The sequence below is a fragment of the Somniosus microcephalus genome, chromosome 25 (genome assembly GCF_052327205.1).
Source record: "Somniosus microcephalus isolate GS21.2 chromosome 25, FLI_Smic_1.0, whole genome shotgun sequence".
In the NCBI taxonomy this organism is placed as follows: Eukaryota; Metazoa; Chordata; class Chondrichthyes; order Squaliformes; family Somniosidae; genus Somniosus; species Somniosus microcephalus.
Genome location: NC_141011.1, coordinates 2,816,810 through 2,836,826, shown reverse-complemented (window position 1 = coordinate 2,836,826; position 20,017 = coordinate 2,816,810). Strand labels below are relative to the sequence as shown.

The 20,017-nt window shown below is 50.9% G+C and overlaps 1 protein-coding gene across 1 annotated transcript in view; it reads left to right on the top strand.

Moving 5' to 3' along the window:
- Positions 1-202: 202 nt before the first annotated feature.
- The window catches only part of muc5.7 (mucin5.7), a gene marked incomplete at its 5' end in the record, with an annotated part of 240,861 nt that continues 221,046 nt past the window's right edge, over positions 203-20,017 (top strand). Inside the window, 1 exon segment of the mRNA XM_085967276.1 lies at positions 203-383. Coding sequence (XP_085823402.1) covers positions 203-383 — 181 coding nt within the window.

Below are 20,017 nucleotides of genomic sequence, written 5' to 3'. Positions count from 1 at the left end.
GGCATATTTACTTTTTGGTCAAACAAAAATTGTTCGGACAGTAGACAAAAAACGTTCAAAAATCCACTCATTAGCGGGTTGGCCAATCATACGGGGAAATCCGCTCATTGCATTGAGTGGCGTGAAGGTTGACCAATGCTACGGGGGGAGCACGCTGCATCACGGGGGGGGGCGTTTCATTGCGTGTGTGGGCGGGGCCTAATCCTTCAAACTGCCGTTAGCTGCGGCCATTGTTAGTTTGGGCCTCCTCCTCCTTCTCTCCGCTTTCTCCCCTCTCTCCTGTCACCCCGGCCTCTCCGCTCTGCAGGATGTCACTGCCGAGCTCTTCGGGTCAGAGGCCCGGGGCACCGTGGCCGCTTTCGGAGACTTCAACTCCGTGACAGGTGAGGAGGGTGTTTGTTGTTCATGTTGGGCGGGTTCCCCGGGTGCTGATCCCTGGCGCTGCGGGTGTGGGGCCGGAGCCCGGCTCTTACCTTGGGCCGGAGAGCGGGCGGATGGCGGGGGCTGGAGTAGCAGATCAGGCACCGGCGCCAAGATGATTTCAATACAGAGCCTCAGCGGCCGGCGAGCCTGGCACTGGCTAAATAACCGGAGAAAATAAATAAAGCGCAGCCGACAGCCGGGGAGCGGCGGCAGCAGGAAGGGAGAGAGAAAACGGCAGAAAAACTGACAGCGGCAGAGGGGAAGAGTCAACAGACAGACGTCAGAGAGAGTCAGAAATACAAAGAGAGAGAGAGATAGATACAGAGATAGAGAGGAACCCCGGGCTCGCTTCGGAGCGATGGGCACCCAGCCTCCCGGTGTCAGACTGACTCCGTTCTGGTAACCAGGTGAGTCGGGCCGGGCCTGTCCCCCCAGTCTCTCTCTCTCTCTCTCCCCCGCAGTCTCTCTCTCTCTTCTCCCCCCAGTCTCTCTCTCTCTCTCTTCTCCCCCCAGTCTCTCTCTCTCTCTCTCCCCCACAGTCTCTCTCTCTCTCCCCCCAGTCTCTCTCTCTCTCTCTTCCCCCCAGTCTCTCTCTCTCTCTCTTCCCCCAGTCTCTCTCTCTCTCACTCCCCCGTCTCTCTCTCTCTCCCCGTCTCTCTCTCTCTCTCTTCCCCCCAGTCTCTCTCTCTCTCTCTTCCCCCCAGTCTCTCTCTCTCTCTCTTCCCCCCAGTCTCTCTCTCTCTCACTCCCCCGTCTCTCTCTCTCTCTCCCCCCAGTCTCTCTCTCTCTTCCCCCCGTCTCTCTCTCTCTCCCCCCCAGTCTCTCTCTCTCTCTCCCCCCCAGTCTCTCTCTCTCTCTCCCCCCCAGTCTCTCTCACTCTCTCCCCCCCAGTCTCTCTCTCTCTCCCCCCCAGTCTCTCTCTTCTCCCCCAGTCTCTCTCTCTCTCTCTTCCCCCCAGTCTCTCTCTCTCTCCCCCCCAGTCGCTCTTTCCCCCCCAGTCTCTCTCTCCCCCATCTCTCTCTTCTCCCCCCAGTCTCTCTCTCGATCCCTGTGCCTCTCTCCCCCCCGAGTCTCTCTCTCTCTCTTTCCCTCTCTCTCTCTCTCTCTCTCCTTCCCACACAGACAGACAGACAAACTCATTTATATATATAAAAATTATTTCTACTTTTTTCATAACAACATGCCCTCAAAAAACCCTCGGCACCGCCGGGCACTCCAGCTAGTGTACCTATAAATACATACTTGTTATATTCACATTTTGACCCACTTTATTTGCTTATCTTCCTTTCTTTGTGGTCAGACAATGGAATCGTAGGATGTGTCCCACAAAAATGTCAGCCATACTATCAGGGAAGCCACCCACCCCTCCCATTTTTCTTTGATGCCATATATCTGGGGAACTTATTTTAGTACTTCAGGTCTATCTGGTCTGAAGAACATCAAAATAAAATGTCAGAATAAAACTGGAAAGTGTTTATTAGCAGGGGTGGGGGGGAGAAGGGGTGAGCAGGGGTGGGGGGGAGAAGGGGTAAGCAGGGTGTGGGGGGGGAGAAGGGGTAAGCAGGGTGTGGGGGGGGAGAAGGGGTGAGCAGGGGGCGGGGGGGAGAAGGGGTGAGCAGGGGGCGAGGGGAGAAGGGGTGAGCAGGGGGCGGGGGGGAGAAGGGGTGAGCAGGGGGCGGGGGGTAGAAGGGGTGAGCAGGGGGCAGGGGGGGAGAAGGGGTGAGCAGGGGTGTGGGGAGATAAGGGGTGAGCAGGGGCCGGGGGGGGGAGAAGGGGTGAGCAGGGGTGGGGGAGAGAAGGGGTGAGCAGGGGTGGGGGAGAGAAGGGGTGAGCAGGGGTGGGGGTGGAGAAGGGGTGAGCAGGGGTGGGGGGGAGAAGGGGTGAGCAGGGGGTGGGGGTAGAAGGGGTGAGCAGGGGCAGGGGGGTGAGCGGGGGGGAGAAGGGGTGAGCAGGGGTGGGGGCAGAAGGGGTGAGCAGGGTGCGGGGGGGGGAGAACGGGTGAGCAGGGGGTGGGGGGGAGAAGGGGTGAGCGGGGGGAGAAGGGGGGAGCAGGGGGCGGGGGGGGCGAAGGGGTGAGCAGGGGTGGGGGGGAGAAGGGGTGAGCAGGGGGCGGGGGGGAGAAGGGGTGAGCAGGGGTGTGGGGAGATAAGGGGTGAGCAGGGGTGGGGGGGAGAAGGGGTGAGCAGGGGGTGGGGGGTAGAAGGGGTGAGCAGGGGGTGGGGGGGAGACGGTGTGAGCAGAGAGACCTCCTCAGAACACAGATACAGCCTGGTTGGACATTGCACAGGAGGACACAAGCAGGGATGTCATCAGGAATCCCTGCTGCAATCACACACAGAATCCCCACAGTGCAGATAGAGGCCATTTCAGCACATCGAGCCTGCACCGACACATATCCCACCCGATCACCGTAACCCCCCTAACACTAAGGGTCAATTTATCATAGCCAATCAACCTAACCCGCACATCTTTGGACCAACCTTTCAATGATCTCAGAGTCTCACAAAACGTTACTGCAAAGCCACACTCAAACTCACTCTGCTGTGCCACTCAACACATCCCCATCACTCTGCCTTCCCTACCCTACTCCTGCACATCCTTACTCACACCAACGTACCTTGCACCTCCACCCATCCATCTCTATCTACATTATTACTTCCCCATCTCACTAGCCACCCCTCACACTCGCCCTCATCCTACTGCAAGCATACCAACTAACAACATACAAGGGTAGGCACTTGAGAGGTTTAGCCAATGTCCATGTTAAGTTTCTGGTAATGTGTTGTCATACGGTGAAATCTATATTTTCAACACTGCCCCTTATTGGACAGATCTGTGTGCACCTTGAGAAGTGTCTTACTGAGTTCCAGTGAATGTTGAGACATTACTTCCCCTCCCCCGCTATAGTGATGAGTGTGCATGGAATGGCTTGGGCATTGTAGGGATGCTTTACAGTGCTGGTGTGGGATGGTGTCAACCTGGCGCATCATGTTGCAGCCAGGGTTTACAGCATCAAGTGAAGTAAATCTGGCCATGGTGATGCCATCGCTGGCCTCCCGGGCAGCAATGTTGTCAGGGGCTGATACCCTGTGCTTGTGTCCTGTACAGCATCAGGTGATGGCGGCGAAGGTTGGTGGTGTTGTTGATGCTGCTGGTGTGCCTGGTGGTGTTGGTGTTGGGGCTGAGTGTGGAAGGAATCAGAGGAGCAAGGTGAGATAGTTTCTAGAGCACTGATGTTGCAGCTGCAGGTGAGATGACAGAAGCGATCTGTCAATGGTGAGCGAGGTTATTCCAATGAGGTGGCACTGGACGTACAGTTGGCTCTAAACACTTGCAAGCTAAAGAAATCTCCATATGTCTTCCAAATGCAGTAACCTACAGTTTCTGCGCTCTGAAACTGACCATCTGCAACCTGGCATCCTTTACACCACTTCTGCAGCTGTCAGCTTATCAGATACATCAGAGCAGACTCAACTCACGCCAGGGTGAGCTGGCATGTTCCCCGAGCAGCGGGTAACCCGTGGGGGAGCACATAAAATTGGAAGGAAGCCTCAAAATACCATTAAATTGGCTCTTAACAAGCCATTTAATGATCTCAATTGTCTCCCCCACCGCTTGGTGTCGGGTCAGTTCTCCACTGACAGACCCGACACCTGGGGGACTCGCGTGGAGGTGGGTTGACAGTGGGTTTCCTACCTGCTGTCAATCTTTGCTATTTTGACAGTGGACCTGCCTCCAATCCCGCCCTCTGAGCGCCGGCAAAATCAAACCCTTTGTATCTGTCTTCATGGAAGAAGACAAAAAAGAAATTCCGGAAATAGTGGGGAACCAAGAGTCTAATGAGAATGAGGAACTTGGAGAAATTAGCATTAGTAACAAAATAGTACTGGAGAAATTAATGGGACTAAAAGCGGACAAATCCCCTGGACCTAATGGCCTACACCCTAGGGTTTTAAAAGGTGGCTACAGAGATAGTGGATGCATTGGTTTTGATCTTCTAGAATTCGCTAGATGTTAGAACTGTCCCCACAGACTAAAAGGCAGAAAATATAACCCTGTTATTCAAGAAAGGATGGAGAAAGAAAACACGGGACTATAGACCAGTTACCCTGACATCAGTAGTAGAGAAAATGCTAGAATCTATTGTTAGGGATGTGGTAACAGGGCACTTAGTAAATCATAATATGATTGGGCAGAGTCGACACGGATTTACGAAAGGGAAATTGTGTTTGACAAATCTGAGAGTTTTTTGAGTTTGTAATTAGCAGGGTAGATAAGGGGGAACCAGTGGATGTACTGTATTTGGATTTTTAGAAAGCATTTGATAAGGTGCCACACAAGAGGTTATTACATAAAATTAGAGCTTATGGGATTGGGGGTAATATATTGGAGCGTGCCCGTCGATTGCTCTCTATGCCCGGGCTTGGGGACTCCAAGCCTTCGGAGTTGATGAGCCAAATGCTCACACTCCTGGGCTCAGAACCGGAATGCTTCCTTTTCTGTGAACTATTCCTCAGCCAGCTGCCTGAGCAGGTGCAAGCTGCCCTGGCCAGATCCGAGGCAGAAGACTGCGCGGCACTCGCGGCAGAGGCGGACAAAATTTTCGCGGTAACGCAGCAGCACTGCACCGCCATGAGGCGCCCATCCCCCACAGACGCCACCTCAGCTCGTCAGCCTGCTGGGCTGTGATTCTACCACACGCAGTTCGGCAGTGGTAGCTTTCCCCAAAAAAAAACAACCGCGACTACTGAGGAACGGGTCTAACGGGTGCCCCGCGGTCGCCATGGTGATCGGCAACACGGGCAAGTTGCTTTTCATCACCGATACGCTCTCCGGTCGTCGTTTTCTGTGCGACACTGGAGCGCAGTGCAGCATTTTACCCGCATCCGCCCTCGATGTGCAGGCAGGAAATCACGGCCTCGCCCTTGAAGCAGCCAATGGCGGAGCAATTCGGACCTTCGGCAGACGGCAAGTGGAGGTATGCTTCGGGGGGCAACGTTTTCACTGGGAGTTTGTTACGGCCAAGGTTTCTCAACCCATTCTCGGCGCGGATTTCCTGTGCGCCAACAGCCTCCTGGTCGACGTGAAGAACCGGCGGTTGATCAACGCGGCAACTTTCAATTCTATCCCTTGTTACCGCAGTAACACTACGTCGCGCACCGTCGCCTGTGCTTTCCCGACTCCTGACGAGTTCGCTCATCTGCTCGCCGAATTTCCCAACCTGACAAGACCCACGTTCTCCTCCACAGTCACAAAACATGGTGTTGAGCACCACATCACCACCAATGGCCCCCCGGTCTACGCGCGAGCCCGGCGCCTGGAACCTGGCAAGCTGGCGGTCGCGAAGGCAGAGTTCGCGACCATGGAACGGTTAGGGATTATTCGCCGGTCGAATAGTCCCTGGTCTTCACCCCTCCATATCGTCCCGAAGCCTGGCGGCGGATGGCGACCATGCGGCGACTATCGACGCCTAAACGACGCCACCACTCCTGATTGGTACCTGATCCCCCCACATCCAGGATTTCTCTGCCCATTTGGCAGGAAGCACCGTCTTCTCGAAAGCTGACCTCGTACGGGGCTACCACCAGGTCCCAGTGCACCCACAGGACATCCAAAAGACCGCAGTCATCACCCCATTCGGCCTCTTTGAGTTTTTGCGAATGCCGTTTGGGTTAAAGAACGCCGCCCAGGCTTTCCAATGCCTCATGGACTCCATGCTGCGGGACCTCAAGTTCCTCTTTGTCTACCTGGACGATATTCTAATTGCCAGTCCTACTAAAGAGGAACATATCTGTCACCTACGCACCCTTTTTCGACGTCTCAGCCAACATGGCCTGATTATCAACCCGGCCAAGTGTCAGTTTGGCCTGCACCAAATTGATTTCCTGGGGCATCACATCACCGCAGAGGGAGCGGTTCCCTTACAAGCGAAGGTAGAGACGGTGATATCCTTTCCATGCCCGCATAACATTAAGGCCCTGCAGGAATTCCTAGGCATGGTAAACTTTTACCACCGTTTCGTGCCTAAGGCAGCACTACTCATGCAGCCCCTGTACGAGGCCTTCAAGGGCAAGACGGGCAAGAACCCGGTAGACTGGCCGGATAACATGGCCTGAGCGTTCGCCGACACCAAAAGCGCCTTAGCCAATGCAACCATGCTGGCGCAGCTGCTGCCAGGAGCCACCATCGCCCTCACCACCAACATGCCAGACTACGCAATCGGCGCCGTGCAAGAGCAGTGGGTGAACGGGACGTGCCAGCCGTTGGCATTCTTCAGCAGTCAACTACGGCGGAACGCGAGAGCATATAACACGTTCGACCGGGAGTTGCTCGCCCTTTTTCTGGCCATCCGCCATTTTCGCTTCCTCCTGGAAGGACGTCCTTTCACTGCCTTTGTGGACCATAAGCCACTAACTTTTGCCATGGCCAAGACCGCCGAACCATGGTCATCCCAACAGCAACGTCAATTGACCAACATATCCGAATTCACCACGGATATACAGCACGTGGCCGGTAAGGACAACCTGGTGGCAGACTGCCTCTCCCGCGCGACCGTCAATACGGTTCATTTGGGCATCGATTACGCCCTCATGGCAGCGGACCAAGCCTCAGACCCAGAAGTCCAAGCCTGCAGAATGGCCGTCACTGGCCTCCGGTTGGCTGACGTCAAGTTCCATTCGGCAGGTACCACGCTGTTATGTGACGTCTCTGTACGGGACCCTTGCCCAGTCGTGCCGGTCGTCTGGCGCCGTAAAGTGTTCGACGCCATACACGGGTTGTCACACCCAGGAATGAAGACCTCTCAGAAGCTGATGTCAGTGAAATTCGTATGGCATGGCATGCACAAGGATGTCCGTGACTGGGCTAACACCTGCATGGTCTGCCAAAAGGCCAAAGTACAGCGCCACATCAAAGCTCCGTTGGCCACCTTCACAGTTCCGGAGCGACGTTTTGACCATGTCAATGTGGACCTGGTAGGACCACTCCCATTCTCCCATGGTTTTTCACACATCCTGACCATGGTTGACCGCACCACCAGATGGCCGGAGGTGGTTCCCCTGTCATCCACTACTTCGGCGGACGTGGCCAGGGCGTTCATTTCCACCTGGGTCACCCGTTTCGGAGTGCCCGCAGATATTTCTTCCGACAGAGGACCGCAGTTTTCCTCTGAATTCTGGAATGCAGTGGCCCAAGGACTCGGTGTCAAATTGCACCACACCACGGCCTACCACCCACAGGCGAATGGCCTCTGTGAACGCTTCCAACGATCACTGAAAGCCGCCCTGAGGGCCAGCCTCCAGGACGCTGGATGGACAGACAAGCTACCGTGGGTCCTGTTGGGCCTTCGCACAGCCCCCAAGGAAGACCTTCACTCTTCATCAGCGGAGCTGGTGTACGGTCAGCCGCTGCGATTCCCGGGGGATTTCCTGCCAGCATCGACGAAGCCATGGTCCGCATCTGACCAGCTTACTAGTCACCAGGAGGCGGCCAGATGCTTCGCACCGGTGCCCACTTCGCATCATGGGCTGCAGAGTTCGCATGTTCCCCCGGAGCTTCACAAGGCTGAGTACGTCTTTATTCGCCATGATGCTCATAGGGATCCACTCAAGGCCCCATATACTGGTCCCTTCCGCGTGTTGGAGGCAGGGGACAAAACCGTCACGGTAGATGTCAGTGGTAAACCGGACCACATTTCGGTCGATCGCTTAAAGCCAGCACATCTGGACCTCGACCACCCCGTCGCGACAGCACAACCACCGAGATGAGGTGGGCCACCCATCGCCGTTACAGCAGACCAAGTGCAACCGCCCGCCAGACCGCCAGCCGCCCAGGAGTACAGGAGTCGTTCTGACAGGCTCATCAGACCCCCTCACCGTTTGACTTTGTCCGTTAAAGCGAATTCTGGGGGGGCGCATGTGGCGGAGCCACTGAATGACTCTGGGCAACTGTACATAATTCCCTTTAACGATGTTCTAACACCAGCCTAAGCCTGTACCATTGTGTTAGACATTACTGTGTTTTGTATATAGTGTTTGTATGTATGGGACGTGGCCCCTTTAAGAGCGTGGGAAAACGCGGGCAAACGCGATGACGTCATGTCGCAAACCACGTGACTGCTCAGGCGGTCCTCATGGAATCTCCATCTTGTTAAGACCTGTTTTCGTGGTTCTCCTGTATCGATCTCAACAAACGGTTTGAACTCATTTAGTCTTACATTAAAGACCTGTTTGTTTGATCTCCTGAGTCGACCTCAGTTATTAGTTAGGAATTTGACGATTCCTACAATGTCACTGCTTGTTCTTGTTGCTTGGCAGGGTCTACAGCGAAAGACATAAAATGTGAGCATCTATCATCTTCTTGATGCAGTGGTGCTTTGCAAATTTACTTACTTAGAATTACATAGCAATTACAGCACAACAACCTGCCGTTCATTCAGCCCAACCAGCTCGTGTTGGTGTTTATTCTCCACACAAGCAGTGGTCCTAACCCCATTTGTTCTCTGTTCCCATATCGCTTTATTCCCCCTTTCCTTCAATCATCTGTCTAACCTATTCTTAAACATTGGCATGGTCTCTGCTTCAATCACTCTGCTAGTGCATTCCACAGCCTCATAATTCTGTGTCAAAAAAAAACTCCTACTCTCTGTCTTAAATCTCTTACATTTAATCTTGTATCAATGCCCCTTTGTTCAATTCCCCCTTAATCACTGGAAAGTTTGTTTCTATGTAGTCTGTCCCATCATCCCGTCATAATTTTAAACACCTCTATCAAATCATCACTTAATCTCCTCTGCTCTATGGGAAACTGCGCCAATTTTTCAAGTCTTCATATTTGTATTGATGAATCTGCGCCGTACACTCACTCTCTACTGCTTCAGCATCCTTCCTATAGTGTGAAACCCAAAATTGCTCACAGTTGTTACTCGGCGTTTTATATGGATTCACCAATATATCTTGGCTTTATATTTCTAATACCTATTGCCATACACCCCAGTATTCCATTAGCTTTTCTATGGTCTTATCCATTTGAGGTGCTCATTTTATTGTCTTGTGAACCTGAACCTCCAAATTCCCCTGCTGGCTCACCTCACCCAGCTTTGCGTGATTCAATTATTACTTTTTAAAGCAAAATGTAGCTCCTCACAGTTACTGACATTCAATTCCATCTGCAACTTTTTTGCCCATCCCACCACCTTACCAATATTCCCTTACTGCTTCCTTTGGTTCTCAGCAGTCATTTACTATGCCTCCTATTTTAGTATCGTCCACAAATTGGGCACCATTCCCTCTAGCCCTATATCCAAATCATTAATGTATGCAGTGAACAGAAGCAGTCTCTGGACAGAACCCTGCGGGGCACCACTACCCTTTTCCAACCACTTTGAGAAACTGCCCTGAACTCCTACACGTTGTTTCCTCCCTTTTAGCTTTTAATCCAATTTGCAACCCTTGCCTAATTCCATACCACTTAACCTTCTCCAATAGTCTCCTATATGGTACCTTGTCAAAGGCTTTCTGAAGTCCATGTACGTCACATCCATTGCATTTCCTCCCATCGCCGCCCCACTCCCCGTCCGCCCCCTCCATCCATTATACCTGTCGCCTTCACAAAGAACTCTATCAAGTTTGTCAAGCACAACCTTCCTTTCTGAAATCCATGTTGGCTGATTCTAATTATTTTTGCTTCATTCAGATATTTAGTAATTTCATCTTTAATTAATGATTCCAAAATGTTACACTAACTGGCCTGTAATTACCCGGGTTAACTTTGCTACCCTTTCTGAAAATGTGACTTGAGGTAGCCTGAGATTGCCTGGAATAACAACAATTCATGGCTATGGGTGCTTTAACAGCTCCTTATTGATGTGGGTTGCAACTCTGCAGTCAGCAGCTGGCGTAACTCTCCAATGACCTGGAAGGGATAGGGCGGGAAGTGCAGCCCTTTAATGAACTGTCTCATGGGAAAATGAGGGTGAGATTTTCAATGTCTGTAAACCCTGTGGAGTGGGTGTCAATGTGTTGGACACAAACATCTTCCATGGTGACCCACTGTACATTGTGCCAATCCAGCTTCCTCCATATCCTCATCCTCTGCCTCTTTGTAACACAGTGGGAGGCAGAGGTGCCCACAGGGAAATCCATCTCTCCACTCCGAAACTTTAATTTCCTAGAATACACAGTAAGAAGCAACAGATCTCTTCAGTGAAGCTCCTGAACCCACCCCACAAAATCATTGTCTAAATTAATTTCCAGAGACAGGCATTGAAGTTCTCGAACAATGCTGTCCCCTATGTGGTATCCACCTTAGGGGGCTCCCTACTGCCACTTTAATAGGTGTTTCCTTTGGTGGCGTTAGGGGCAGTAACTAAGGGAAACTGCAGAGATTACTTGGCCACACCCACCTGCCCCCATTTACAAGGTGGGGGGCCGGGGGGGCTAAGGGCAGAAGGTAATGGCGAACGGTGGCTTTCTGGGACTAAGATTCTGGTGGTCATTTATTGGGGAAGGATTGTGGCATTAAGACGCATGGCTCTAGTTTTGTCTTTTTAATACCACAAATCCACCCAAAAATAGGCAACTTTGAGAAAGAAAATCCAGCCCAATGTTTCCACAGTATTTACATTCTATTATAAGAGGTTTTCCAAAATTACATAGCATTGATAACTGGAGTCACTTTCTTCTGTTTCCTTACTAAAGTTGCCCTTCTTCCTGGGTACTGACTTTATGAGCTGTTTTGCTGTTAATTATCTGTCTTTACATATGTCAGGGTAAGCTTTCAATATTTGCTTTGGTTCTTGTACAAATCTCTTCCTAGTACTACAGTTTTGTATCCCAATAACTAGCCCACATTTATTAGACTTTTCTCTAGAGCCCCATAGTTGCAAGTTCTAGCTAAGCCACAGAGACTCGTTACATCTAACCCAATTATTTCCTCAGGACTTTTGTTGCTAATATAGCAATCAAGTTTCATTACTTTATTTATCACAGAATGATCCATATCACTAAGAATAATGAGGCTGAAAGTATGATAAGTTGATCAGGATTTACTACCTTCAATTAAAACAAGTCAGACATCCATGACATTCTATGTCAAATTTAGTGTGCAGACTACTAATGGCCAGTCTGACCCGAGAGAAAATTGATGCTCTTCAGCATAGTTTATTTTGGTCTGTTTGATTGCAATAGGGCACTAGTAAGCTAAGTTAGTCGGAGTGGGACGATTTCTCTGAGGAAGAACCTTTTTCAGAACAATTAGCCTCCGTAGCTGTAAGAAGCTGTGTTGTAAAGCACAGCACAACCACATAGAGAATGGATAAGTGAAGCACCCAGACCAAAGAAGGTTCTTCTGGTGACACTTAAGAATTCATTGAAAGAACTGCAAATGTTCTTCAATATTTTTATTAACTTATTAATCATAGTGTTATGTCTGACATTGGGGATAGGTACTCGATTGCCTTGGCCTGAGCACATGAAGTTTGATAGTGCTGTTATCGTTATATTATGTCTGACATTGGATATAGGTATTCGATTGCTTTTGCCTGTGAGAGTGTGTTTGGATCAGCCATTAAAAAGTGACATGAGTTGAGTTCTACATACGGCCTCTGGATTATCTTTGCAAATGCAACATTTGGCGACGAGGATGGCTGAAATCTCTCTTCCACCACCTCTTCCCTTCCTCGCACTACCCGGTGAGTCCCCGATCCCATGGGTTCGCTGGTTACAGTCCTTTGAAACCTACCTCATCACTCTCGGACTAGAAAATGTGAGTACAGCACGGAAAAAGGCACTGTTATCCCATTGCTTGGGAGCGGAGGGCCAGCGTGTTCTTGGGACGTTATGCACAGCAGACTCAATTCAAACATATGATGTGGCTGTGGCTCTGTTAAGCACACACTTCTCTGCCCCACAAAGTGCCCTCCTGCAGCGATTCATTTTTAGACAGCGTCACCAACTCCCCAGCGAGTCTGTGCATCAATACGTGGCTAATTTGAGGGGGTTAGCTAGCTCATGCAAGTTCGGTGCACTACAAGATGAGATGGTGCGTGATCAACTAATAGAGCACACCAACAACGTGAGAGTGCGTGAAAGACTGTTACTCGAGTCCAACGATCTGTCGTTGTCACAGGCAGTCAACATTGCCTTTCAAGTGGAGTCTGCAGCCGAATGTGCAGCGAAACTAGCGCACACACCCAGTGACAGCGCCCTCGGCCCCGACAGCTCTGACACTGTAATGCTCGCACAGCGGCAGCAACGCACGCTACCGCGGCAACAGTGTGGAAACTGCAGATCTCGTTCACATGCTGCCAGAGCGCAGAATTGCCCCGCGCGCGGCCAAGCCTGTCGCAATTGTGGAAAACAAAATCACTTTGCCAATGTCTGCCGCTCTGCCCCTGTTGCTACAAATGAACACTCTCAGTCCTCAAGCAGTTAGCCTATAATTCACAACGTGAGCTCTCGGCCAGTAGTGGCTTTCAAGTCATGCACAATTAACCTGAATGATGTGTGCATCCCTCTGTTGTTGGATACCGGTGCCAGCGTCTCACTGCTGAATGTGGACACAGTCAAACATTTTTTCAGCTCCCTGCCACTCTCTGCGCCCTCCACTGCCCTTTGCGGGTATGGTAATTCGAAAATTGGACTAGTGGGCTCAGTCAACCTCACTGTACGCTATGGAACAAAAGTTTTGCCAGATTTTTGTTTTATGTGGCACGCCAAGGAGCTAACCTGATGGGACTGGATCTTTTCACTGACCTGGGTTTTTCTCTCTTGGACACCGGCGGGTCTGCGATTCTGCACGTCGCCTCACCGTGGTGCCAAACATGGCCAGCACTCTTCGAGGATCTGGGCTGCCTGACTGCCTTCACCCACCAGCCCATGGTTGACTCCACCGTTACCCCTGTCATTCAGCCACTGTGCCGCATCCCGCTTGCTCTCCATGACGGGGTCACAGCTGAACTAAAGCAGCTACTGGAAGCTGGCATCATCGAACCAGTTGATGCCTCCCCATGGGTCTCCAACCTGGTGGTCGCAAATAAAAAGTCAGGTGTTCTACGCGTCTGTGTCGATCTTCGAGCAGTGAATAAGCCCGTAATCCCTGACAAATATCCACTGCCCATGTCAGAGGAACTCACAGCGCAGTTCTATGGTTCCATCCTGTTCTCGAAACTGGACCTTCGACAGGGCTATCTACAGGTTCCCCTCCACCCCAGCAGCAGGGACCTCACTGCTTTTGTGACACATGCTGGCATCCTTCGGTACACCAGGATGCCATTTGGACTTAGCTCTGCACCCAGCTGCTTCCAAAAGGTGATGTCCTCTGTGCTCGCGGGCATTCCTGGGGTGGCCATCTACCTGGATGACATCGTCATGCATGGGCCCTCGACCTCCACTCACGACGAACGCCTTCACAGAGTTTTCACGGCTCTAGCAAAACACAAGCTCACACTGAATGGCGAAAAGTGTGTCTTTGCTGTTTCAGAGATCGAATTTGTGGGGTTTCGGTTGTCGGCTGACGGTATATCCCCACTCCAGTCAAACGTGGATGCCATTCACAGCATCCCAGAACCCAGCTCTGCAGCACAGGTTGCCTCCTTCCTTGGCATGACTGGGTACTACCTGAAGTTTTTGCCCCAGTACTCAGCCACCACAGCCCCACTGCGCCAGCTCCTGCGAAAGGATGAGCCCTGGGTGTGGTCACAAGCCTGTACAGAAGCTGTTTGCCTCCTCAAATCGCAGCTCATGTCGCCTCCAGTGTTGGCTCACTTTGACATCGCCAGCCCCACCCTCGTCACCTGCGACACGTCCGCTGCAGCTGTGGGGGCAGTGTTATCGCAGATACAGAATGGAGTGGAGAAACCAATCGCCTTTGCCTCCCGAGCCCTTAGCCCCACTGAACAGAAGTACTCAGTAGGCGAGCATGAGGCACTGGCGTGCGTCTGGGCATGTGAGCAGTGGCACACGTATGGCCGTGTCTTCACCCTGCGAACCGATCACCAGGCTCTCACTGCCCTGTTGTCGACATCCGGCACAGGCCACAGACCACTGCGTCTACACCGCTGGTCTGACCGCCTCCGCCAATACAATTTCAGTCTCCAGTTCACACCAGGATGTGACAATGTTGTTGCAGATCTGCTCTCCCGCACTGTCTCTGCCCCAGCCCCACTCGTCGGGTTTGAACATGGGAACAGGATATCGTCCAGATGCTGCACACGCCTCTCCAAACCACACTCTCTCTCCAGGAGCTCAAAGAGGCCTCTGAACAGGATCCGGCCCTCTCCCAGCTGTGCACCTTCATCAGAGATGGCTGGCCTCGCAAGGTGCCTGAGGAACTGTCTGCCTACTCCAGAGTTAAAGAGGAGCTCTCCTGCTGGAATGACTCCTATGTTGCACATGGGCTCTGCACTGTGGTCCCAAGTGCCCTTCGTGCGCGTGTTTTATCCATGGTGCACGAGGGCCACTTGGGCATAGTGAAGCTCAAACAACGATGCCGAGACCTAGTGTGGTGGCCAGGTATCGACAGGGAAATCGAGGCCCTGGTCAAGGACTGTGCAGCCTCCTCCACCCCTGCAACCCCCTGCCTTGCCCTCTCAGCCCTGGGAGCACCTGCAGCTGGACGTCTGCAGGGAGATCCATGGTGTCCCCCACCATCAACAGTTCCTAGTGGTGGCCTATGACCTGCACTCAAAATGGCCAGAGATCACTGCCGTGGGCTCCGTCACCTCTCGGGTCATCATCGAGATCCTTGAGTCCCTCTTCTCCCGCTGGGGGCATCCAAAGGCCATCACCACAGACAATGGTCCCCAAATGGTCTCTTTGGAACTCTCCTCTTACCTTGAGAGCAAGGGCATCCGTCCACCCCGAGTCAAATGGGGTGGTGGAGCATTTTAACCAGACATTGAAAAATGGCCTCAGAGCACACCTATCCCAGGGGTGTGCGTTTGACAAGGCCCTCCTCCACACACTGCTGCACTACAGAGCCTCCCAGCATTCCACTACAGGGGTCTCACCCACAACCCTCATGCTAGGCCGTGAGCTCATGCTGCCCCTTGGTAGGCTTCGCCCCTCGCTAGCTCAGAGCCCTGCTCCACGGGCTCAAGCCACAGTCGCTAGACAGCAGGAGAAGATGAAACTCTGCTTCGACCAGTTGAAGAGGGCCAAGGCACCCAACATCTCAGTCTCTGATTGGGTCAGAGTCCACAGGCCTCACTGCAACAATAAGATGGCCTCATTCTGGTCCTCCCCTCTCCAAATCAGCCGCCAACTTGGACCAGCCACTTTCTGCCTCACTAACGGCTCTCGGTGGCATGCCAGCTGCCTTCGGAAGGTGCCAGCACCCCCTGATGCGGGATTACACAGATCTAACCCCAAGCCTTACCCCCAGAGTGGCGGGATGCACATGTGGCTCAGCCAGCCAACCCTCAAGCAGATATTGTGCCTCAGCCAAAACCTCCCCAGTCCCCACCTCGGCTTGCTCCTCCCCAGTCCCCACCTCAGCCTGCTCCTCACCAGTCCCCACCTCGGCCTGCTCCTCACCAGTCCCCACCTCGGCCTGCTCGTCACCAGTCCGCACCTCGGCCTGTTCGTACACATTCTCGCCCTGGCCACCTACAGGACTTTGTCACTACATTTCATGTTTGAAATTCTGTGAGGGGGGAGGAAATGTTATGTCTGACATTGGGGATAGGTACTCGATTGCCTTGGCCTGAGCACATGAAGTTTGATAGTGCTGTTATCGTTATATTATGTCTGACATTGGATATAGGTATTCGATTGCTTTTGCCTGGGAGAGTGTGGTTACATCAGCCATTAAAAAGCGACATGAGTTGAGTTCTACATACGGCTTCTGGATTATCTTTGCAAACGCAACACATAGGTGGGGGAAATGGGTGGGAAAAACAACCCAGTAAAGCGTTGTTGGGTTTAAGCAAAGAAGCAACGGTCTAATTTCCCAGCACTGACCTGGCCTGAGGGCTTCATCATAGGATTACAAGTTGCTATCAATTATACTTGTCACTGGATAAATATCATCTACAGGTTCAGTCCTATCATTTTCTTCACCCAATACTTTCCTCTTGGCTCAGTAGTAGCATCACCTGAGTCAGAAGTTTGTGGGTTCAAGATCCTATTAAACGAGCCCATCAGTAGACTCTTTCTTAATATACAGATTACTTTCCCCATCTCGTCAGAAACAGGTTGAAACCAAACATTTCCCTTCAGGAATGAAGTGAGACCCCTCCATTGAATCATCAGGGCCCGAGTGAACTTTAACAAATAAAACATTGGGGGCTAGATTTTCAGTATAGACAGTTTTGGGGCGCTAAGCTTAGCGCCCGCCCGAAGTTATCGCCCGCCCCAAAGTAGCGCCCCGTTGCCGGAAATTCAGTGGCTTCGCCCTAAGAGGTTGGTGGAGCGCTAAAAGAGGCGTTCCACTAGTATCTTTAGGCGCTAAGCCGGCGGTGGAGAGCGCAACACCCGAGCTCGGGCGCTGCGCCCGACAGACACTCTGGTGCCAGTGAGCTCTTAAAGGGGAAGGGTGCATGTATTTTTTTCAAATGCAAAGTCTGGGGGGAAACGGGATGATGATGATGATGATGATGATGAAGAGGAAGAGGAGGAGGAGGAGGAGGAGGAGGAGGAGGAGGAGGAATAATAATAATGATTGGTGCCCGGAAACATAAATAGACCGTTCACAACAACACACTGCTTACTTCCACACAACACATGCAGAGTGCCTTTTGTACGAGTGCCCTTTAATTTGCGCTCCCCAGGGTGTGTTGCGTTCCATTTTACAAACGCTCTGGACGCCAGCCGCACAATGGGGCGGTCCGACTGAAGTTTGGATTCGGGGCGGCCAAAGGGCGTTGCACGAGGATGTGACGTCATTTTCTGCGCGCGCATCCGGGCGGCCGCTAAACTTTGCGCCGGCGCTAACGGGCAACTTAATTTGGGGCGGGGCGCAAACTGCGCTGCGCCCAGGCGCTACACGCATAGCGCCCGAAAATCACTTCTCTTAAGGCGCTAACTGCTGGCGCAAGCAACTGAAAATCTAGCCCTTAAAGTCATGCTCAAACATTAGTTTTCAGCCCGATCTCTCTATTCAACCAACTAAGTTGTGATTTTCATTCGCTGCCATTTTTGAATTTCAAGATTACTCAGTTTTCTTGTATGTGAAATCTTATTTTCCATTATCAGTATTTGAGTACTGATGCTCAACACATTGGATATTTATAAAAGTTGAGTTACTAACTGCTCCCTTGCACTTTGGAAAGAATGTATATAAAATTAGTGCTGTAATTTTGATAAATAATTGTTTAAATAACAGCTAAATAGTTTAATTTGTTGAGATAGAATTGTGCTTGCATATTGGGCTGGATTTTCCGACCCCCAAGGGTGCGTACGAGGTGTGAACCGGCACTGAAAACTGGCACTTGCGATCTGGCAGATCATCCGTATGCCCAAGAAAAGTGCCTCTGCGGGTGGAGAGTTGCACTTTTTGCACAACTTCCACCCGCTGAAAGGCCATAGAATTCTTAGGCCTGGTAAAAGCAGGCGTGAGGCCTGCTGTTACCAGCATAGGAATGTAAAATAACGTAAAAATAAATATTTTTCAATCATTTAAACATTAAAAAGCCTGTGCAATAAGGTAAGGTTAATTTTAGCCCCTTTAAAACAATTAAATTTAATTTTCAAAAAATTACATTTTTGTTTAAAATATTTAATTAAATGGCATTTTAATTCATTTTAATTATGTAATGTTTAAAAAAAAATCCTTTAATGTTCTGTGTGTACAGACCTGTCTGAAGTATGAAGGGGGATTCCCTTCTTCCATTGGTTCGCCTGGCACACATGATCCAGGGATACCTGGGCCTCTGCACATTTCAAAGAGGAGAGGCCCAGGATCGCAAGCCTCGGGATCTATGGAACCAGCAGGTAAGTTTGCAGATTGTTTTCCGATCGGAGGCATCCACCCGCAGGAAGCCTCCGATCGGAAATTCAGGGCCAATGTGTATTGAGGGCCTCTAGCACACTGCATCACGGAGTGGTGAGACCCTAATCTCCTGTATTACTGGCACACTGGTGAGGCTTCATACTGTGGACAAAAAGTGCAGAAAAGTCAGCCAGGCCAATTGGAACCAGCTAAGCCCTTGAGTACATTCAAAACTACGCTTTGCAAACCCACTGTTCAGACCCTAAGTTTTAGTCAGGTCTGTGTTAATGAAGATGTACTGTCTTTCCATCTGTAAATAATTTCCTACTCCATGAATTATTCTTCACACTTGTATTTCTCAGGAAGTCTCATTTCACAGTTATGTTACTGCAGGAGGCACTGAGTGCAGGCCAAATATTTCCCTTCAGGAATGAAATGAGACTTCCTCCATTGTATCATCAGGACCTGAGTGAATGTTAAGAAATAAAACTGTTAAAGGTGCGCCCAAACATTAGTTTTCAACCAGGTCTCTATTCAACCAAGTTGTGAATTTCATTACCTGCATAGTTTCAGTTCCAAGGTTTTATTTCTCATTTCTTGTTTGTGGAATCCTATTTTCCATTATTAAAGTTTGTCTTCAAATAGATAAAATATAATTTGATATTTGTAAACATTGATTAACTAATTACTCACTTACACTTTGTGAATAATTAATCTTAACTAAATTAGAGCAATAATTTTCTAGTCTGTTTAAATAACAACTGGATGGTTTCATTCCTTGAGATAGAATTGTGCTTGCAGTAGTAAGATATTGTGCATTGAGGGCCTAAGTTCATGTGAGGCTAGCACCAATTAAAGCCATTCTGCACTTCTTAAAGGTAGTCTGCACCTCTTAAAGGGGAGGTGCATTCTGGCTGCAGCAGGTGATTGAACTGGCAGGGGAATAGAGTCTGAGCAGGAAAAAGTACTACTGACGTCACAACAGGGGAGAGAGCGTGCTCCAAGGTTCTCGGATGCAGCACTGGAGGCCTTGGTGCAAGAGGTGGACAGGAGGAGAGAGCTCCTGTTTCCACAGGGGGCAAGGAGGCCCTCCAGGTAAACTCAGAAAAGGCAATGGGAGCAGATGGCCAACATGGTCAGTGCTAGCAGTGTAGCCTCAAGGACTTGGATGTAGCGCAGGAAGAAGTTTAATGACCTCACACGAGTGGTCAAGGTCGGTGAATTCATCTTCAAATGCCACCATCTGCACCACTAGTCTCATACACTGCTCAATGCATGACACCCCATCACTCACTTACCAACAATCTCTATCAAACATGACTCAAACTGTACATTCATAGCTTCACCTCACCCTCACACACTTACCAATGCTACAAGCCTCACACCCGCATTTCACAGCTTGCACACACACTGTCAACTATTCAACTATGACAGGCATATCACCCAAACACATATTGGACCACACTCACTGACACACATTCCTTTCTTTTGCATGATGATATGGCTCACAACTGGAGGCAGCAGGACCGCACTGGCGGGGGGCAGGCGCGCCTGCATAACCTGACCCCAATGGAGGAGACAGTGCTGGTCATTATTGGGAGGGCCATCACTGAGCCCGTGGCCAGCGTCGGGGCTGAAGCAATGGAAGGTGACGGTATCCTCATAC